The sequence below is a fragment of the Balaenoptera musculus genome, chromosome 1 (assembly GCF_009873245.2).
Source record: "Balaenoptera musculus isolate JJ_BM4_2016_0621 chromosome 1, mBalMus1.pri.v3, whole genome shotgun sequence".
Lineage (NCBI taxonomy): Eukaryota > Metazoa > Chordata > Mammalia > Artiodactyla > Balaenopteridae > Balaenoptera > Balaenoptera musculus.
Genome location: NC_045785.1, coordinates 102,300,655 through 102,322,389, shown reverse-complemented (window position 1 = coordinate 102,322,389; position 21,735 = coordinate 102,300,655). Strand labels below are relative to the sequence as shown.

At 41.5% G+C, this 21,735-nt stretch overlaps 1 protein-coding gene and 1 non-coding gene across 10 annotated transcripts in view; one reads left to right on the top strand and one right to left on the bottom strand.

The window, feature by feature from the left end:
• Window positions 1-21,735, bottom strand: part of SLC22A15 (solute carrier family 22 member 15) — a 120,705-nt gene that overhangs the window by 60,044 nt on the left and 38,926 nt on the right. For 8 of the 9 annotated variants that reach the window (XR_005020067.1, XR_005020070.1, XR_005020071.1 and 5 more), the window contains exons 3-8: window positions 21,186-21,318; window positions 20,384-20,548; window positions 13,839-13,968; window positions 9,574-9,789; window positions 4,445-4,585; window positions 1,529-1,614 (exon numbers count right to left, since the gene is read on the bottom strand). Coding sequence is in view for 2 of the 9 variants with exons in the window: in XM_036853694.1 (XP_036709589.1) it covers window positions 1,529-1,614; window positions 4,445-4,585; window positions 9,574-9,789; window positions 13,839-13,968; window positions 20,384-20,548; window positions 21,186-21,318 (871 nt within the window). In the remaining 7 variants the exon portion in view is untranslated. The remainder of the gene's footprint in view (window positions 1-1,528; window positions 1,615-4,444; window positions 4,586-9,573; window positions 9,790-13,838; window positions 13,969-20,383; window positions 20,549-21,185; window positions 21,319-21,735) is intronic. The other variant, XR_005020069.1, reaches the window with a different exon arrangement.
• On the top strand, window positions 522-594 carry TRNAS-UGA. Its single transcript has one exon. It is a non-coding gene; the product is annotated as a tRNA-Ser (tRNA).

The window sequence follows — 21,735 nt, the reverse complement described above, 5'->3', positions numbered from 1 at the left end:
CTACTCTTCGTTGTGGTGCGCTGGCTTCTCATTGTGGTGGCTTCTCTTGCTGCGGAGCACGGGCTCTAGGCACACAGGCTCAGCAGTTGTGGCTCGCGGGCTCTACAGCACAGGATCAGTAGTTGTGGTGCACGGGCTTAGTTGCTCCGTGGCACGTGGGATCTTCCCGGACCAGGGCTCGAACCCGTGCCCCCTGAATTGGCAGGCGGATTCTTAACCACTGCGCCACCAGGGAAGTCCCCAAGGCTGTTCTAAATATTGAGTAAAATCCTAACTAATGAACCAACAGTGCTCTGGATTTAAGGCACAGAACTCCAGGTGGCAGCTAGCAGCACAGCAGGTGTACTGGAGGGCTGCATAACTAGGACACGTGGCCTTGGAGTCTTCAGTGAGATGCTGGTACACCTGACCCTTAAGGAGAAGCGATCACCAAAGGAGCACTTAATACGTGGTGTGCTCCGACGGGAAATGAATTCGTCAGCTGCATTTCTAGTCGTTATCAAAACTTTATGTTAGGGACTTCCCTGGTGGTCCAGTGGTTAGGACTCGGGAGCTTTGACTGCTGGGGCCCGGGTTCAATCCCCGGTCGGGGAACTAAGATCCCACAGGCCGCACGGTGCGGCCAAAAAACAAAAATTTATGTTAAACCATTTCACAATGATTCCCACCTGAAGAACAAGCGCCATGGTGGAACCCTATCAAAATCCAAAAGTCCCCAAAACAGGGCTTTCATTGTACCCTATTCCCTAGCAGCAGAGAGTTTGTTATGACCCACTTCTTATGGTTGAAAATCACTGCTAAAACCACAGTTTTTGATGTAATAGAGGGCATGTCTCAGGTGTGCTAGTGCAGAAAAGAGGTTGAGGACCAGTACTATCTATAGCATTTCTATAGAGGGGCAGAAGTCATGTTAGATATGGATGCCAAAGGGACCTTTTTTTAAAGCTGTGTTTACACAGCAAAGCTACAAATATAAAAATAGCAAGTTTCCTAAGGATGTTCTATTCACACTTTCTATAAGAATGAGAGAAGGTCAATCGGCACCAACAGTGACTATTATTCTTATTGTGCTGTTGTTATTATCAGGGTGCCTTGGGAATATTGATGGAGACAATGAGGGGTGCTGAAGCCACCGTGGAGAACCAGTGCCTCTCACCTCCAGTCTCGTGACTGGCTGGAATGAGGAGGGCAATCTGCAGCCTTGGACAGAGTCTCCTTCTGTGCAGAACTAAATGGCCCACATCATCATCAAATAAACAACTCCAACATCACCAGTACTGCAGTCCAGACACCCCAGATGGTAGCTTAATCGCCTGAAAGAATTAATAGTGCACCTCTAAGCACATTATTCACCCGGAGAATAGTTTAGGCAATGGAAAGAATCTGGTCCATTATACCCCACACCATTGCTAAATAATATGCAATCACAGAAATGAAGCACGGCATATGGTGATTGCTCCACTATATTGAGATTCATTGTGATAAAAGTGCTATTCAAAACCCTCATGTAGAAATTGGAAAGGCATACCTTTCTTTTCTGGAAGAAACATGACAATAAGACAAGCCAGTCCTCCTAGGCACAGAAATGCTGCTAATGTCCGCTTCCGACCAAACCTAAATAATACAAAGAAATTCACGTTTCCCTTGAGAATCTTATACATTCATCTGCTTCATCCCCCTAACCTTCCTTTTTAAATGTCCTCACTTTCATTATATGTTCATCTTTTCTTAAGGAGTGGGTGGCACATGTGACTGACCAGGACATAAAATAAGTAACCATCACAAAGCCAAGGAAAACTTGCTGGATGGCGGGTTTAAATCATGTGTGCAGGAAAAGAATAGGTAATCATTCTATCTATTTCTGTGAGTGCTTACTATGTTTCAGGCACTTTCTGTGCTGAAATGCTTTCTGTCTATGTTATCTTACTTAATGCTAATAATAAACCTGTAAGGCATATGCTGTTATATTCTCCATCTTCTAGAGAATAACACTGAGACATGGAGAATGGAGTCTTCCAGCTCATTTCATTTTCTGGTTACTTGTATCTTAAGCAGTTAAAATTGTAAACACACCTCTCTCTCTCTTAAAAAGACAAACAGAAAGAAACTCTTGTTAGTATGTCAGAATTCAGTGAAATTTATTGCACACTTTCTTGGGAGAAATAATTTTCAAATAAGAGCTCTAGACCTAGAAGAAAGATATGAACATTAATAGGTCTTCCTTTACTAGGAGCCGGCAATGTGCTAGGTCCTCTGTCAGGAGCTTCAATGTTATTGTAATTTTTGTAACAATTTTTCCAGGGGAATTTTATAATCCCTGGTTTAAGGATAACTACATGGAGGTTTAGCAAGGTTAACTTCTCAAAGTCATAAAACTAACACGAGGCTAAGACTAGATTTGGACGCAGGTCTGCCTGATCCCCAAGGTGGTGTTCCTTCCCTCTGCTTCCGATTTTAATCCTGACTCTGGTGCGGAGGGCTGGGAGACAGGGAAGGACTCAGGTCTCCAGGTTATTGTGCTTAATTTAACAGTCGGTATTGCATGCCTTTCAAATGATAGGCATCATTCTAGCCAGGCACTAGGGATGCAAAGACACCTAGGACACACACCCCCATTGACTGTGTCCTTGTAACACTGTCCGTGGTCATCAGAGGGGGGCATAGGAAGCTGTAACAGGAAGCACACCAGGGGTGGTGGCAACAGATTTCTAAACACTCTGCCTGACTCAGCCCTTGGACCATGATGAGAGCACACTCAGTCACTAACAGAGGGGTCAGCAGAGGCAACTGGGACCACCCCCCTGAGAAAAGCCCTGCAACTGAACAGAATCCGAAACTGCCCTTTAAAATGCACTGACCGCAATATCCATGACGACAGCACCCAGTGCAATGCTAAAGGAGTGCTGTTTTTGGTAAAAATGATGATTTCTGGAGAATGAGAAATGGCAAAATCCAACTGATTCCTAGCTCACAATTTTCAGTTGCCCTGGTCAGGGGTTCAGTAACAGAAGGAATCTGAGAAAGCTGAGGAAAGGGTGCTCTATAAAAGAACTTTTAAAAAATATTTTAAAACTGTGCCCACTGACAATGAACAGCAAAAGCGGGATCTCTTCTTCCTCTCAACAAAGTCCAGAGGATCTTAAGAGGAAAGAAAAGTCGTTTTCATTCCTGCAGCTCTTTGTCTTGTGTGAGAGCTTCTAAATGACAGTGATTGGGTCATGGAGCTCTACCTACGTCGAGTCAATATTCCCACATGTTGGGACGAACAAATCACACACAGACTGCTCAAAAACAGTTGGGTGGTAATGTCTTAATATTGGATTAAAAAACCTATGAAGACCTAAATAGACATTTCTCCAAAGAAGACGTACAGATGGCCAATAAGCATGTGAAAAGATGCTCAACATCGCTAATTATTAGAGAAATGCAAATCAAAACTACAATGAGGCATCACTTCATACTGGTCAGAATGGCCATCATCAAAAAGTCTACAAACAATATATGCTGGAGAGGGTGTGAGGAAAAGGGAACCCTCCTACACTGTTGGTGGGAATGTAAATTGGTGCAACCACTATGGAAAACAGTATGGAGGTTCCTTAAAAAAACTAAAAATAGAGCTACAATATGATCCAGTAATCCGACTCCTGGGCATATATCTGGAGAAAACTCAATTCAAAAATATACACGCACCTCAATGTTCACAGTAGCACTATTTACAATAGCCAAGACACGGAAGCAACCTAGATGCCCATCAACAGATGAATGGATAAAGAAGATGTGGTATATATATATATGATGGAATATTACTCGGTCATAAAAAAGAATGAAATGATGCCATTTGCAGCAACATGAATGGACTATCACACTGAGTAAGTCAGAGAGAGAAAGACAAATATCATATCACTTATATGTGGAATCTAAAATATGACACAAATGAACTTAACTACAGAACAGAAACAGACTCACAGACATAGAAAACAAACTTACGGTTACCAAAGGGGAAGGGCAGGGAGGGATAAATTAGGAGCTTGGGATTAGCAGATACAAACTACTGTAGATAAAACAGATAAACAACAAGGTCCTACTGTACAGCACAGGGAACTATATTCAGTATCTTGTAATAAACTATAATGGAAGAGATTATGAAAAAGAATATGTATATGTATAACTGAATCATTTTGCTGTATACCAGAAACTAACACAACATGGTGAATGAACTATACTTCAATTAAAAAAACCTACATTATAACTCATAAACTTGAAGCCCAAGAAATAACACACTAAAAAATGAATTCTCACTGTGTTTGGTCTGAAAAGAATTCTAATCACCATGGAGTACTTAGCAGATCCTGCATATGGACAAAGACAATAATACTTAGATATTTATGTATGTTAGTGTGTGTGTGTCCTCTACGTGGTGCACTTCATATCCACCCATACTCACCATTTTTGGTTAATCAAGTAGATGCAGATAGGGTAAGATGGAATCTCTATGAGGCCAGACAGGGCCAAGTTGGCATAAATATTTCCACCTAGATCACCTGCACTCAGAGTTAGGCCATAATACACCAAGCTGCACACAAACCTGCAATTGGGGGTGAAAGACAAGAAAGACAATGAAAAAGCCGATAAGAATTTACCAGAAGATTCAAATCTTGGTTCGGTAATGCCATCTGGCTCAAGCAGTAAGCCTGACTCTCCCACTAAGCTTTCTATCCTAATATAATTTCTATACTAGGACAGAATAAAAAAGGGGCCTTGGAAATGATTTGAGCTACATCCAGATGCTCTATAAAGCAAATGTGTGGCCAGCTCCTGACAGAGGAGACATCGCTTGTGCTTTCATCACGCTTTTCTGCATTTAAATGAAGACAGTGACTCTATTCTTACTGTATTTAATTCAACAGCTTATAGAACACTTGCCCTAGGCAATTGTGATATTATCGTAATGACTCTACAAAAGAACTCCCAGAGAGAAAGCCAACAGAGGATGGTGTTGAGAACAGATGTTGGTAAGTGCCTGGGTCGCCAGTGGGTGGCCTGCAGGCCAGGGTAACAGGGACTCTATAACCCCTGACCAGGTTCTCAACCCCTCCTGGCATTCAGCAGGTGCATATGCTATAGACGCCCAGAACAAGAAAGAGAAGACGAGGGCCATGGTAGAGGCAGGCTCCTCTAGGATGAGCAAAGCCCTGCATCTATTTCTGCACGCCACCGCCGAAACACTGAGGGGGCGCCTCCTAGGAGGCAGGCATTGTTCCAGGCACAGAGCCCACGTCCCGCAGCCCAGGAGCTACGCTGGAGCAAGGGCCATCCTGAAACTCCAGGTTGGGGAATAATAGGAACTTCTTCCAGAGTGAAGGGACTACAGTAGCCCCCGCTTATCTGCTGGGGGATACGTTCCAAGACTCCCAGTGGCTGCCTGAAACCTCAGATAGTACCGAACCCTATATATACTATGTTTTTTCCTAGCCATACACCTATGATAAGGTTTAATTTATAAATTAGGCCCAGTAAGAGAACACCCGAATTGCTGGCATGACTACTCTCGTGCTTTGGGGCCATTATTAAGTAAAATGAGGGTGACTTGAACACAAGCACTGCAATACCGGATAGTCGATCTGATAAGAAAGACAGTGATTAAGTGGCTAATGGGCAGGATATGCTGGACAAAGGGATGATTCAGGTCCCAAGTGGGATGCAGCGGGAGGGCGCGAGATTTCATTACGCTACTCAGAATGGCATGCAATTTAAAACTTATGAGTTGTTTCTTTCTGGAATTTTCCGTTTAATATTTTCAGACTGCAATTGACCTTGGGTAACTGAAACCACAGAAAGCAAAACCTTTTGTGCCTAGGAAATTGCAGTATTAAAAATAAAACAAACTAGAAGAGAACAAAAATAAACGCTGACTGGGCTTTTTTTTTAATTAATTTTTATTGCAGTATAGTTGCTTTACAACGTTGTGTTAGTTTCTGCTGTACAGCAAAGGGAATCAACTATACGTATACATATATCGCCTCTTATTTGGATTTCCTTCCCATTTAGGTCACCACAGAGCATTGAGTAGAGTTCCCTGTGCTATACAGTAGGTGCTCATCAATTATCTATTTTATACATAGATCAATAGTGTACATATGCCAATCCCAATCTCCCAATTCATCCCACACCCCCTCCTTTTCCCCCTCTGTAAACTATAAATTTCTATACAAATAGTAAAAGACTTGGGCTTCGGAAGTTCATTAGTTTTTATGTTTTTACAATTCATTTTGACAAGTGTTTATTATGAGGCAATTCCCATTTGCTTCTCTTTTCCTTAGAAAAAGTCCAATGAGCTGCAGCTATGATGAGACCAACAGGAAAGGGAAAGCTTTCTCTCCGTCTCTGCCAAAACAGCAAAATGGGCCAAATGCCCTGGGCTATTAAGAATGGGCCACAGGAACCAAGGAGAGGGATGGGGAGGGACGACGGACCCCTGGAGCTGGCCTGCTTAGTGACTCATCCCTCTCTGGCAAATTAGCCCAGGCAGCAGCTACTTCCCATTACTTCTTCCTGGGTGGAGCTGTCATTCATATACTGAGGATGCTGAGCAGAGTCATAGCTGGGACATCATGGGTAAGGATGCAAGGTGACACTGAATTGTCTGTTTTCCCCGTCCCCGAGCACTTTGCCTGTAAGCAGTAGGCTAGACAACTTAAAATATTTTCCTGAAGTACTTAAAAAATCCTTCCCATCTGCAGTAGAGACCCCCCCCTTACATAACGCTATTCCGAATGTGTTGTATGTGTTAGTGTGTATCTATTCTGCATTTAAAATAGAAATCCCGGGGCTTCCCTGGTGGCGCAGTGGTTGAGAATCTGCCTGCTAATGCAGGGGACACAGGTTCGAGCCCTGGTCTGGGAAGATCCCACATGCCGCGGAGCAACTAGGCCCGTGAGCCACAACTACTGAGCCTGCGCGTCTGGAGCCTCTGCTCCGAAACAAGAGAGGCCACTATAGTGAGAGGCCCGCGCACCACGATGAAGAGTGGCCCCCGCTTGCCGCAACTAGAGAAAGTCCTCACAGAAACGAAGACCCAACACAGCCAAAAATAAATAAATTAATTAATTAAAAAAAAAAATAGAAATCCCAGTGAAGTATTCCAGCAATGGAAACACACATACATATTTAAACTAAGTTGTGAAGGTAGCAAGTAGGGCACAAATAAACAGAGCCAGTTCAAGACACTAGAGGAATTTAGTTACCAGCTGGTGGTGAGAGAAAATGGGGAGAACGTGGGCAAGGAAGGCCTATGGTCTCAGACTCCGTCTGCGGATTTCTTTGCTGGTAGAGTTGGTCGTTGGGATGCATAATTACAGCTATTCAAATCATTTCAATCCTGTTTATGGGCCCCAAACAAAATTTAAAATGCTTGCGTAATATTTAACAGTGTATTTAGGGCATCAAAGAACTATTTAAAAAGGCACTACTGTGGGAAATAACCAAATGAACAGATGTTAAGCACAGAGGTATAATTTTACTCCCCAGTTAAGGTTTTCTTCAATGACAGATCCACAGAGAAGATTTTATAGCATCTTCAAAAAGAACGGCAGTATGTGGAATGACACCGTCTCCGTTATCGTGTATTTTAACATTCTGAGCCCGGGGGAAGAAGTTTATTTGAGAACAGCTCCTTTGGCCGTGTAAGACATAAAATAAACATGAACATTCTCCCTGGCTCTAAGTCTAGTTTGTTTGTTTTTCTGTCTGTCTGTTTTTTATCCCCTGAAGGCCAGAACCCAAAAGTTAATATTCCTGGAAAAAACAAAAACTTAAAAACAAGAAGTAAATAATCCCTAAGAAAGGAGATACTTCCTTCAAGGCAGAGGGTTTGACTGACTGTCTACTTGACATGCAAATGCAGTTTTATGGAGCCTTAAGTACCTGAACATACTTTGTAAGGATTTCCTGTACAATTGGTGGAACCTCAAATTAGTAGCTCCTACGCTGTATTGTCAGGTTTGGCTTTAAAAAAGCATGAAACAATGCCATTTGCAGCAACATGGATGGACCTAGAGATTGTCATACTGAGTGAAATGAGTCAGACAGAGAAAGATAAATATCATATGATGTCGCTTATATGTGGAATCTTAAAAAAAAAGGGTACAAATGAACTTATCTACAAAACAGAAAAAGAGTTACAAATACAGAAAATAAACTTATGGTTACTGGGGGCAAGGCGGGGAGAGGGATAAACTGGAGATTGTGATTGACACATACACATTACTATATATAAAATAGATAATTAATAAGTACCTAACTGTATAGCACAGGGAACTCTACTCAGTACTCTGTAATGGCCTATATGGGAAAAAAAATCTAAAAAAGAGTGGATATATGTATACATATGACTGACTCACTTTGCTGTACACCTGAAACTAACACAACATTGTAGATCAACTATACTCCAATAAAAATTTTAAATAAATAAATAAATAATAAAGGCTCCCTTAATCTCCGTGCCTCCAAACTTGTGTCCTTCATTCAACATTTCTTATGCATCTGTGATATTCCAGCACTAGGCTGGCTCAGTGGGGACGGTGGCAGCTGATGTGACCTGGCCCCTAACCATACAGGTGGTAGCCAGGGTTTGGTTGGGTGGGAAAAGAGAATCAAGGTATAGAAAACTATCTTGGCAGCTTCTTAATCTCAATATACTGTTCTTTTTAGCTTCACATATACGATTAATTTCATATAAAATGACTCTCCTCTTTTCCCAAGTGAAAAATGTAGGTTTCTATGCAGGCTTCTTGCCGAATACAGGCAAACCATAGCACAACAGTCCTCTAGGCCAGTAAATATGATATTCGTGTCCAATCCTGGACCAAATTACATTTATGGCACTTTAACGGAATGAATAGTATTAAAACCCATGGTACTCCACAAATTCTATGTATGAACCATCCATTGCTCCCCTTTCCACAATTTAATTCTTTAAATGGCACAATCTTGAACCATTCAGTACAATTTACATTAATGCTGAGAACATTTTTGAGGGCAGGTCAGAATCAGCCAAACTAGAAAATCAGGTTCAGAGAGTACTAATCCGTTCATTCACCGACTTGCACGTGTGGCTTTGAGGCTGTCACCTCACACTCCAAGGATCTCATTCCCACGAGGCATAACGTTCAGCCCACCTGTTGAGTGAGCGAGTGGGATGCCGCACAAAATGCAGTATAGGGCGTTGCAATTAGAATGTGCTATCTAAGTGCCTGAGGCCAAAACCAAGGGGAGGTGCCTCCAAGTCCTCCTTAGAAAGTCTTCTGTCTCTGGTGTGCTTCCTTGTTTTCCTTTTTTTGGAGTGGGGAAGGGGGACTTAAAAATTTACATTAAATACCTCATAAGCAAAGATGTGCTTCTGACACCTACTTCTACAAGTTCAGTAAACCTGCCGCCAGGCACCATCATTTCCTCCTTGAAGGGGAGGATGCTGAGAAAGCACAGGTGAGTGAAATTTTCTGTAACCCTGAAGAAATAACTGATTATCAATAACCTGAGTTGCAGATCAACAGAAGAGCCCTTAGAGAGAATTACCAGATGAACATCAGGGTCAGAGTATGCCCCAAGAGGACCCGGTAGCGGAACAGGTCCAGGAAACTTCCCGTCTCCTTGCAGCTCCTGTTGGCCGGGTGTGTTAGTGAGAAGGTACACTTGAGCTGGCGGTTCCTCTTGGCGATGAGGTGCAGGGCGGCTTCAGCCTCACGCAGTCGACCCTGGGAGTATAACCAACGAGGTGATTCAGGAATGAATCTGAAAGAGATGTCATCAAAGGCAGTATATTCGTATAGGTACACGTGCACCAGAAGGAGACAAATCACCCACGCCGTACATGGTCCCCAAACCACAACCGGATTCCACGTTAGGTCTAAAGCTTGACTCTCCCAATGACACGTGGAAGAGAGAGAGGGCTACTGTCAACAGCTGCCATCATTAAATGATGGCCTCCTTTACGAATGGAAACCAAAAACACTCTCCCAAAATGGCAGTAAAAAAGTAAACAGTATGCGTTTACTTTTAAGTAAATTTTAATATATGAATGGCAAGTTAAGTTTACAGTACTGAGTAATTCTTCAGAAAGCATGTGTCAGAGATATGGCTCTAAATCATAGCCAAGTGTTGTTAGAATAATACGTAGAGTGGGTTTTTAAAGTTCTGAAAAAGCCTCACAAAGAAGATTAAAATCTCTATTATCCATCAGAAAAGAATTTTTAAGTGTTTTTAACACAGTGATATGTTATTTAAAAGGTAGTTTATTTTAAGACTATACATAAAAATGAAAAAGGGTTTATCACATCTTAGCTACTTTTGAGCTTTAAAGCTTTAAAATACTCCAATCAGCTAACACATTCACTTTAATATGTCCTGAGGATATTTCGTGATCCTCTTAAGACCTTCAAGAATAAAAGTTTATTTTCTGGTTAACTTCTCCAGTTCCAAAACAACAGTTACTTCTTACTATAGCTACAAAGTATTGAACATTTCTATTGCCACTGATATCTTTCAACAGTTTCAAGACTTAGATATTACGTATCTTTTCTCCTCTTCACAGTTCTGCATACTTTTAGAGGACTTTTCAAAAACCAACGGGTGGCAGGAACATGGAAGCCTTGTTTACAAAACACAGCATCAAGTACCTTTTGATCTAATTTGATATTATTTTCCTAAAATGAAACTTGTATGAATAATACTCAAAAAGGCTATTTAAGGTGCCTTTCAGAACTCCCCATGCCTTTCAGTAAGGAGAGTGAATTGGCAACAAACACCACAGGATTTGGAACTTCATGGACAGCCAGTTCATCAATAACCATTTACTGAACACTTTCATTTTGTACAGAGCAATGTAATAGCTGCTGAGAGGAAAGACACGGAAACAAAAAAGCAGGCATTTTCCCAGGAGTTCTGCTACTGGGGAGAGATTATTCATGTACAACATTTGGTTGTCAACAAAAGCAGGAACAAAGGCCTCTACAACATCCTGAAAAATTCTTTAATTTACTTCTTCACTGCTATCTGATGATTGTTACTAACACACAAGTAAATAGTCAAGTAAAATATTGTTTTGTTGGAAGTTACGTCTGCCGATCATCACTGGATCCACTGGCCCTGTCCACCAGCCCATATATGAGGTACCTACGTAAAACTACCTGATCAAGTCTAAATACAAATAAGAAGAATATAAGACTAGTGGGGTGAATACAGAGAGTATACTTGGGATAGAAATATAAGTGAAATGCTAGAAAGTCTATGATAATAAAAATTAAAGCTGAGGAGCGCTAAGAGGAGTGAAAAAGGACCAACAAGGAAATAGTCAAAATATAGGAAGTCATTATTATCTTTGGATAACTTAAGTCATTTTTCCCCTTCCTATTAAGCTTCTCTGTGTTTTCAGAATTGTTTATAGCAATAAAAATTACTTTTAAAACTATATAAATCATGTTTAACGATGATATTTGAGAGATACTCAGGCTTTGGAAATTTGACTCTGAGTTAATAAAACGATCTCTACTTGGGAAAGGGTTTATCTGGATTATGGAAACTTAGGACCTGATATTTCTCCACATTTTGAGAAGCCTATAAGCTTCTCAGTAACGAAGCCTCACCTAGCTGCCAGTGGACAGATTTGGGAATATGAGTTCTAACACACGCTGATTGCACACGCGAAACAGTAAGACATGTTTTTAAAAGAAAAAGCTGGCCCTTGAACATGCTGCCTGCTACATAATGCTGTGCTCACCTTTAGAAGCTACCGTGCTAATTTAACAATGAGGCCTCTGCTCAAAAATGTCCTGTGAATTTCTTTAAAGGTGGAAAACCTTTGTAAATTTAAGGGGGCACTGGTTTCTAAAGTAAAACTATCCAAATTCAAGTACTGTGAAAGTAAGGAGTTTTTAAGCTAAGTAATAATGTCTCTAGTAAAACAAACAAGGTATGTCTCTAAAATAACATGACTTTTTCTGATGCTGCTGATGGCTAAGGCAAGCTAATTCCAAAGGTTTTTTGTGCCAACATCTGCCCAATGGATACGAGGCATCTACTGTGTGGAGGAAGGCCCAGAGCTCTGGAGCTGGGGGAAATGCAGCTGAGCAAAGAGCCTGTGCTCTCAGAGAGTTCCTGCTTTATAAAGAGGACAGGCTCCGGGTGAGGCAGAAATAAGGGGCCACTTGAAGGGTGCCAGTTTAGTGCTGCAGAATTAAGAAAAGAAAGCGAATGACTGGGGGTCTGACCCGGAAAAGTGCGGAGCGGGTGGCATTTGAGCAAACTGGGAACGCTATTAACTAATGAAGAAGAGGGATGGGGAGAAGGGCGTTGAAGGAGCCGGCAATAGCACTGAGTAGGAGACACGGAGGCAGACAAGCCTAAGCTGCAGACTGGAACAGAGAGCAGCTTAGTGTGCCTGGAGCAGCGTGTGTGAGATGAGATGGGAGGGAAACTGGAGGCCGACTGCAGCAAGCCTTACTTTCTAGGCCTGATGGAACACACATATACTGTGATTGTACATGCTCTTTTCTCTGTTTTCTATTTTTCATGACCTGAATTAATTTCCCAGTGAGTCAATGTCCCCACCTAGCACTAAGCAGTAACAAACAGACTACACATTCTGAAAAGGAAAAGCAGAATGGCTCGGATCATCCAGTGAAGTCACTCTGCTACTGAAGGAGAGATGAAAGCCAGCCTGATTAAGAAGTATGCGACTTATTAAATATTTAAAAAGAAAATTCGTTGATCTACTGATATTTACATGAATGCTTATTAATTCAAGGAACTATACTAGGAACCCATTTATTCCAAAAATTTACAATACACAAGCGCATAAAATATGGTTCGTTTTCCTTTCTAATAAAATTATGTCACTCTCCTTCACATAACTAAATGCATTTCATAAATCTTGCCTTTCTAAATATACGTTAACTATTTCTACTATGTTCATTTTTGTACTTAACAATCCTTACTTTCAAAGAGAGAATGAAAACAGATTTCAGGTCAATTCCCACCAAATCTCAGTTAGTAGAACTTGAATAAAGAATTACTATATCAAATCGCTGAGTGAAAATTCTATTACGGGTATCTCTCACTTCACAGAAGAAAGCTGGTACCGTTGGCTGAAAACTGTATTTATCTCAAAGATTTTAATGATTAAAATTAGAGGTCTGATACCTGAGGGGAGAAAACCTTTCAGAAGCACAATAAAACTTCTGGTGAAATAGGCCTAAGTTGGCGGCTCATCTTACAGCCTTTAGAGGACCATGGTGTGATACTCTGGATGAGTGTTTTGTAGAACCCTGCCCTGACCAGGGTATCACCCTTGTACTGCTTTGAGTCCATGCATTCTAAGGATTTCTCCCATATCTGAGTATCTTCCCATGTCCACATGTAGAGGCCCTGAAATTATACTCATCCGTGGGATGAAGAGGTGTCCCTATATATTCAATATGCACAGATTGCTCTATAATATCATACCTCAGTCGCACCCCTAGCACGTGATCTGACCAAGCCTGAAGATCTTTAAGCTTGAAGCATTAGGTTAAAAAAGAAATTGGTACCCTCCACTGGCAATATGAAGGTTAAAATGCACTCTACTGAGAGGTTACTTTAAACAAGGGATACCTGCATTCTGAATTAATTAAGCATCTCTCTTCCCGGGAGCTGCCAAGCATTGGAGCGCTTGCGGAATTTAGTTCTTCACCAAAGTCAGTTCAGGCAAACTCCTGAAAGGGAATAACGTCGCTCATTGACCCGCATCCTCTTAAGACATTCCTTCTGCTTATTAAATTAAAAGTCTAAGAGGAAAAACTACTTACAAAGATAAGAGAAAGACCACTGTTCCCTGCAGGTTAACCAGAATGGCTAGGGTTCTCCAGGAGCGGATGAAGTATCCCAACAGGGCGTACTGGGCGATGCCGACGGCGAAGAAGAGGCCACCCATCGACCCTAATTCAGGAAAAGACACCTGTTACCGGGGAAAGGACCATCTGCAGCCCCATTTCCAACCCAGGTCACGGAGTCAATCCCTTCCTTGTGAGATGTCAGCAGGAAGAGAAACCTACACAAATATGGAGGATCAGATGATAAAACTAGAAGAGAGGCCAGGAAATCAGTGGAAAAGAAGGAAGGACAGATGAAAAATACAAACCACATGTGGTCAAGATGAATTTTAAGGGCCTGCCCAAGTGCCTTCTGCATTGATGTTGTACTGACATCCACCTGAACTTGTGGCTGAGGCTTGGAAATATTGTTTGCTACATGGCGGGAAGGTTTTTAGGTCATGAGACTGTGACAATGCTGGGACTGCATCTTTATCACAGGGGCTGTCCCTGAAATCCTTATCTTAAATCACAACCTACTCCCCAATTCTCCCTATTGTCCTTCCCCACTTAATTTATCACCATCATATATATCACCATCAGTTATATTTGTTTCTTGTCTGTCTATCCCAAGTAGAATATAAGTTTTATGAAGCATGAATTTTTGTCAGCACACTGATAGAAAAATCATCAACTATGGGGCTGTTAAGGATCCTATGGTTTTTGAAATAAATGCTGAATGGGTACAAACCCACTGCCTTGCCCAATATACTCACAAATTCTATACCTCTGACATACTTTCTGTACCTGCTACTATTAGTAGTAGTTAAATCTATCACTATTTATTTATATAACAGCTACTATTTATCGAGTATTAAGCCTTATCCATACATTGTCCTATAATGCAGGTACCATTATTAGCCATATACAGCCATAGAGCTCAGAGAAGTTAGGTGCCACTGCCTAAGGACACAGGGCTGTGTGTGGCCCAGACAGGAGGCTGTCTGTCCCTGGTCTGTCTGACTGGAGAGCCTGCACTCTGTACCGTTCCTCTCCCTGTCACCACCCTTCTGGGGAAAGGCGGGCTCCTGTGGGCATCCCACAGCAATAGGACTTGTTACAAGAATTTTCTACAACAATCCTATAAGACAAATGTTTCTTTTATTCTTGTCCATAGATTATTAACCTATAACAAAAACAATGCCTTGTATGCTGTCTGCCCTAGTGAGGAAAAGGGGGACGCAGAAGGGAAAGCTGCTGTGACAGCAAGTTCAGTGTGCTCAGAAAACCAATCAGAGCATGTGGTCCACTAAGTAAGGGAATGCGGACTTCCATTCTCTGTGATTTCCCTGGAAACTTAAGATAATCAATAGCTATTACAGGTTCATTACAATGCACCGAATAGCACCTGGTTTCCAAGAACAAGTCTTTCTGTCATTGCTCAGAACAGTCCTGAGTACTCAGTGTCCACTGACAACAATGTAGGCAAAAAGACAAGAGACCACAGGATGGGACCACTTCAGAGGACCAAGTTCAGACCCCAGTTCTGCCACATGCTGCTGTGTGACTTTAGGCAAATCACTAAATGTCTCTGAGCCTCAGTTTCCTTATCAAGGAAAGAGAAATAATAATATCTACTCCAAAGGGTAGTTGTTGGTTTCAAATGAAACAATGCATGTGGTACAAATGTGAGGACGTTATATCGTCCTACTGTTAAAATGGGTATAGCCCCTTATATCTATTAACCTCCCCCAAAAAGCCATCTGGAAGCCTCCTCTACCTAGCCTCCTCTATCAATAATTATAAAATACTGTCTACCTAGTACTCCTTTCTAATTCCAAGAACGCTTTCCCTTTTTCAGAGAGATGACCTCCCCATACTTTACCCCTGTGGTTCAAGTCAGGGCTGCCAGTCATGGGCCTCTTGCTGGGACCATCAGAGCTCCTACCAAGGATTTTAAATACTGGACGTGGTGGTGAAACCTGAGAGCTGCTGGACCCCATCCCTGACTGAAGCAGAGGAAGCTTCTCAGAGATGATGGGAAACAGAAATGAGATGCATCTGACTTCCGGGTTCCAGGTATCGCGAGGGCCTGTCTCTCCTGTGGTTTGGTTGTGTTAACCAAATGATTTCCCTTTATACCTAAGCTCATCACAGTTGAAACTCTGTCTCAGAAAGACTTGGTATCAACTGGATATAATGGATAGGAGGAAATGATTCAAAGGTTCTAGTTTAATGGCTTTAAATAAAATGATGACGTTCCTATAGAGAGAGGTCCCAGAAGAGGATGGAGATTTTAGGTAAAAGAAAGCAATATGTTTAATTTGAGGCGCCAGTAGACATTTGTATCTAATATCCAGCAAGAAGCTGCACATGTATGTCCCGAAATGACAACAGGGATAAGGTGAGGAGATACAGGTGTGGTAAGGCTCTAGGTCATTTAGTTAAAAAATTTAATTAGAAAAAAAAAGAACACTTCAAATCACCACTTTTGCACATTGTAATTCTGGAGAACCATAGGTGGTTGTATAACTGTTTATGGGCCTTTGGGTATTTATGCCTATTTTTCAGATTTCTTTTCTGCTTATTTTAAATTAATTTCATGTCTGCTACTCCCACTCAGTTCGCACTAGTAAAAGCCAAATTTCAGCAGGTTAGAAAATAGTGTATAGTGATGACTTCGTTTTTGTAAATGTCTCCAATGATCCCTCCAGTTTTCAAGCACAAGCCACGAAGTCCCCTTGATTCCTCTTGCTCTTGCCTTTTCTGCTGGTTCTTTAACAGGTCACGTTCCCACCAAATCCAGCTCAAATGCACCCTCTTTCCTCCTCCTCCACTACTCCCACCTGGTCTAAGCTGCCTCTGGGTTGCATGGGGCCAACCGCACCAGCCTCCTGAATGACCCCTCAATTTCTACTCTTGTTCCTCTATAATCCATTCTTCACACGCCTACCAGAGTAATCTTTCTGTATACAAGATCCCATTGTTCCTCTCTTTAATTCACTCACTGGCTACTCACTGCACTGTGAGTGAAAAAAACACCAAAATTCCTCATTTGGCCTATCATGGGCCCTATATCATTCTGCCCCTCCAACCTGATCTCATCCCAACCTCCCCCTGCCTCTCCACACTGCCTCTTTTCACATCCTCAGAGAAGCTCATTCCTACCTCAGGGCCTTGGTCCTTGCCATTCCATCTGACTGGAATGTTCTCTCAGAATCTCAGATGCCCAGGCCTCCCTCATCATTCACAGCTTTGATCAAACACCTACATCTCGGTTTTCTCTAACTATCTGTCCCCTGCACTTACTGCCTAGTCTACTACCCTGTTTAATTTTCTTCATTGCACTTAAAATTTTCTGAAATTACCTCATATTGGTTATGTCTCTCCTGATTAAAACATAAGCTCCATAAGAGCAAGGACCTTCCCCCACCCTGGCCTGCCACGTTCACTCTTTTATCACAAGTGTCTATAAAGGCAGTGTCTGGTACATGGCAGGGTCTTTTTAATAAATGAATGTTGTAGAACAGATATGCAAAGGAGAAGCTCTAGGATACACAGCAATATGTTTACAGTGGTGGTCTTTACGTGGGTAGGACTATATGTATTATTTATATTTCACTTCTATATGTTCTTGATTTTTTTTTTACAATGAACATCAATTCCTTTTGTTATATTTATATAAGAAAAATAAATAATAAATATATTAATGTGACATTTTTCATAGCTTTAGTATTTTATTTTTTCCACTCTCAATAATTTTCAATCAATTATCTTCATTCTTGTTAAACAATACACTGCAAATTGGTCAAAAAATGGATGTTTTCAGTTTGTACTTATATTTTTTTATATGTACTTTACATAGTATTTTACACATACTGCAAATATTTTGTAATCAAGCACAATTTTTCAAAATCTTTTTTAACTGCTAAACAATTAGGCTACTTCCAACTAATCCCCTATTGCTAACCTTTTAGGTTTTTTTCCCAGTTTCTTGCAGTTCATGAGCGTATCTGAAGCCATAGGAGTGTATAAAATTGTGCTGGAGAGAAAACAGCTTAGAAAGAAAGGCCAAGGACAAAATTCTGGGGAAGACTCGGCTCATGGGAGAGGGACGAAGGAAGCTCCTCACAAAAGAGTTCCAGGGGCATCAGAATCTTACTTCTGTCCTGGTGCAGGTCAAGTGCACTGGCCTTCAGGGAACTCTCTCAAGCTCCTTCTGAATTTCACATTGAATTTGGCAACCATCTGATACCACTGTTGCAGGTTTTTTTCCTTTCTCCCTTTTCCCTTTGCTATAGAAATTTTAATAGCCTCATCTTAACTCAGCTTCAAGGACAAGAATGGAAGGTAAATGCGTTTTAAGAGCAATCTTTTCACTGTCTTTAGGCCGAATGGCAAGGAAGCAAGAGACCAGGAGGTCTTTCTTTTTGCCCAAAATATGCAACAGGACAGGAATAGTCCTAGAGAATTGGGTAGGGTGGGGGTAGTATATGTGTTTTGTAAGAGAGCATCTTCTTCATGGAACAACTAGAGTCAAATGTGAATATTTTAATAGAGGAATGTGCTGGGTATATGAAAAATATGTACTCATGATGCTCTACATGAGCAAGATTTAATTTTTTTAATTTTTTAATTAATTATTTATTTATTTTTTAAAAATAAATTTATTTATTTATTTATTTATTTTTGGCTGCACTGCGTCTTTGTTGCTGCCTGCGGGCTTTCTCTACTTGCAGTGAGCGGGGCTGCTCTTCGTTGGGTTGCGCGGGCGTCTCATTGCGGTGGCTTCTCTTGTTGCAGAGCACGGGCTCTAGGCGCGCGGGCTTCAGTAGTTGTGGCATGCAGTCTCAGTAGTTGTGGCTCGCAGGCTCTAGAGCACAGGCTCAGTAGTTGTGGCGCACAGGCTTAGTTGCTCTGTGGCATGTGGGATCTTCCTGGACCAGGGATTGAACCCGTGTCCCCTGCAATGGCAGGCAGATTCTTAACCATTGCACCACCAGGGAAGTCCCTGAGCAAGATTTTAGACTCAGGAAAACCAAAACCCCAGGAGAGGATGCCTTTGTGTCTTCCCTGGAAAATGTGAGTGGTCGTGATCACCATCATTACTCATTTCTTGGGAAGTCCCAGCAAGTCTGAACCCACTACTTGAAAAAGTGACCTTAAAAGTCTCAATGCAAACTGAAGACTCAGAGGACATTTTCTCACTGATCCTGACTTAGGAGCTGGGCTAGGGAAAAAAGAAGCCCATCTCTAAAGGCTTTGAAAGCTGCTATAGATAAAATGAGTCATAAAAAAGCACCACGTGTAAGTGACAGGCAGGAAGTCTGTCCTGCTAGGATGGAGCAGGTGTCTCTTGCTCCCCACCTTAATTCTAATTTGTCCAACCCTCTGTGTCCTTCAGCTTGGACAGCAGTTTGGTCGACATACAAATAGAGCAAAATTTATTTTATTTAGCTTTTGTCTTCCAGCTCAATACGTTAGCCCTCACCAACTTCGAAAACACCACCAAGTGAGAAAAAAATAGGCTAAGCAGACCAGTATTCATATAAGGTGACCCACTGAAGATCTAAGAGGGGAGTGCTCAGGGAACAGTGGGACAACATGAGCCTGGCGTCATCCTAGCCCTGTCAGTCATGAGCTGTGTGAAAATGGGCATATCACCCCTCCTTTCAGAGGTGAAGTGTCCTCATCTGTAAAATGAAGGTAGAAATTCTTAGCTTGTAGGCTCTGGGAATATTACAGATATGAGTCAGATGCCTAGCATGGTACCTGGCACATGACAGATGCTCAGCAAATGGTAGCTGGCACGCTCTCATCCACATCCTCATGCAGGCAAGTTTCTACAGTCCCACAGTCAACTTGTTCCCATATTAGTACAAGATCATCAATAGCACTCAGTAACTGTCAAATGAATGGAAAGCGAAACAAAGTTCTCACTGCAAACCTACAGTCCACAAAGTAGAGTCTTAGTGCAGTTGTTCTCCTAAGACATTATTTTAAGTCAAGGAAGCTTTTAAAATCATTCATTTGACTATAGTGTAGTTCTTAAGAAGATGATGGGATAGTTAAAAATAATACAGAATATGGCCTCTATTTTGGAACTTAAACATCATTAAAGAAATACAAGAGTACTACTAACTTGAAGAGACCAGTAAAAATCAGAAAGGCCTATGAGACAAGGATTTAATACAATACAATACGAAGGCACTGAGAAAGGAGTTTCTAGTATTTCCTCTGCACTATTTTTCACTTTCCCGGTAAAAAGCAGTTAACGAACGCCCTTAGGCAATCCGTGAGGATAGGGGCAAGGTCACCATCTGTGAGGCAGGCCCCATGGGAGACTATCTAGAGAGGAATACAAATAAAATGACTAATGACTCGTTCAAGGTCATGTAGAACAAACTCAGGAGAGCAAATCTAATAGTTGGATAGAGCACCTCAAGTCTGAGTGCATTTTTAGACTCGATGGTTGAACTGGTTCCTATCAAGTTGTCTGGAGCAGTTCCCCATCTCCATGTCTGCATGGATTGAAGCAGTACCTGCGAGTGCCCAGTAGGCGGTGCCCACACATTCGTTCAGCAGGACAAAGGCCACCAGCGACATCCCTCCATTCATCACGCCCACCAGGAAGCGAGTTATTGCAAAGAACTCATACGAGGGGGAAAACCCATTTGCGATAGCAAATAAGATGTCAAGAGCAAAACCTAGAAAGAGAAGAACACTATTCAATAATTCAGAGGCAAAACAGCATTTGATGAACATAGTGTATTATATTCATTAGTTTGTAAAGATAAATCTTTGTGAATTTAAATTTTCTGAGCTATGTTATTTTTTTAAAATAGTTTCTCTTATAGACTATCAAGAAAAACTGAGGTTTTCTTTGTTACAAGTTGATTTCTGTCATGCGCAGTTTTCAATTATTAACAATAATGCTGGAAACTGAAAAATCTTAGCTCGTACTCAGCTTGTCAAGAGGACTGTGGTGAGTCCTAAAGAGCTCATCTGAAATGAATCAGCACACAAGATATAAGGAAATGGATCTAGTAGACTGCCTCAATCTTTGTTCTCCTTAGAAACATGGCATGAATTAGAATCCAGGGATTGTAGAATTCACCACCATGAAAAGCTTACAGTGCAAATATCTGGCCTTCCTCGGGTATGCTGGTCACTTTAAAATGCTTGGCCAGAATCAACTCAGCCTCTTACCAGTGAAATAAAAATCAGTTCTGGGTCCACATGGCAATTCCCTGAGAACCTTAAGGAAATGGTCCCCTTATTATTTCCCTGGGAACCTTAGGGAAATAACTCCTCTTATTCAGTCCATGAACATTAAGAGATTACCTGTGAGATAGACTTTTTTCCTTCCGAACCGATCTGAGAGCTGACCAAAAGAGATAACTCCCACAAACACACCACTGAAGAAAAAAGAGCTTGCTGCACTCACTTTGTAAGATCTGTTGGCAATTAAAAACCACTAGAGAAAGAAAAAAACAAAAGGCAGACATTTAGGTCACAGAAAAGATGGATGGATGGAGTTAGCTATTAAAAAATCAAATGAACAACAAAAACTTGAATATTGGAACTTCTCCACTGCATTACCACTATTAACCGGAATTCAGTAGAACATCCATCCAGGACAACACCCAAGGAGCTTCTGTCTTCAGGAACCCCAGAAATCATTATTATAAAGTGCTCCCACAATAGTCTATACACATCTTGTTCCAGCACTGAGCACAGTATGTAATAGCTAATTACTTACTCATCTGTTGGTCACGTCTTTCATCCTAAGTCCCTGTGTTTCTAGACAGGAGGAGCCGTATCCCATTAATTTCCATTTCTCTGACACCTAACATTTTACACAACATATATGAGGCAAAAAATGAACGGTCCT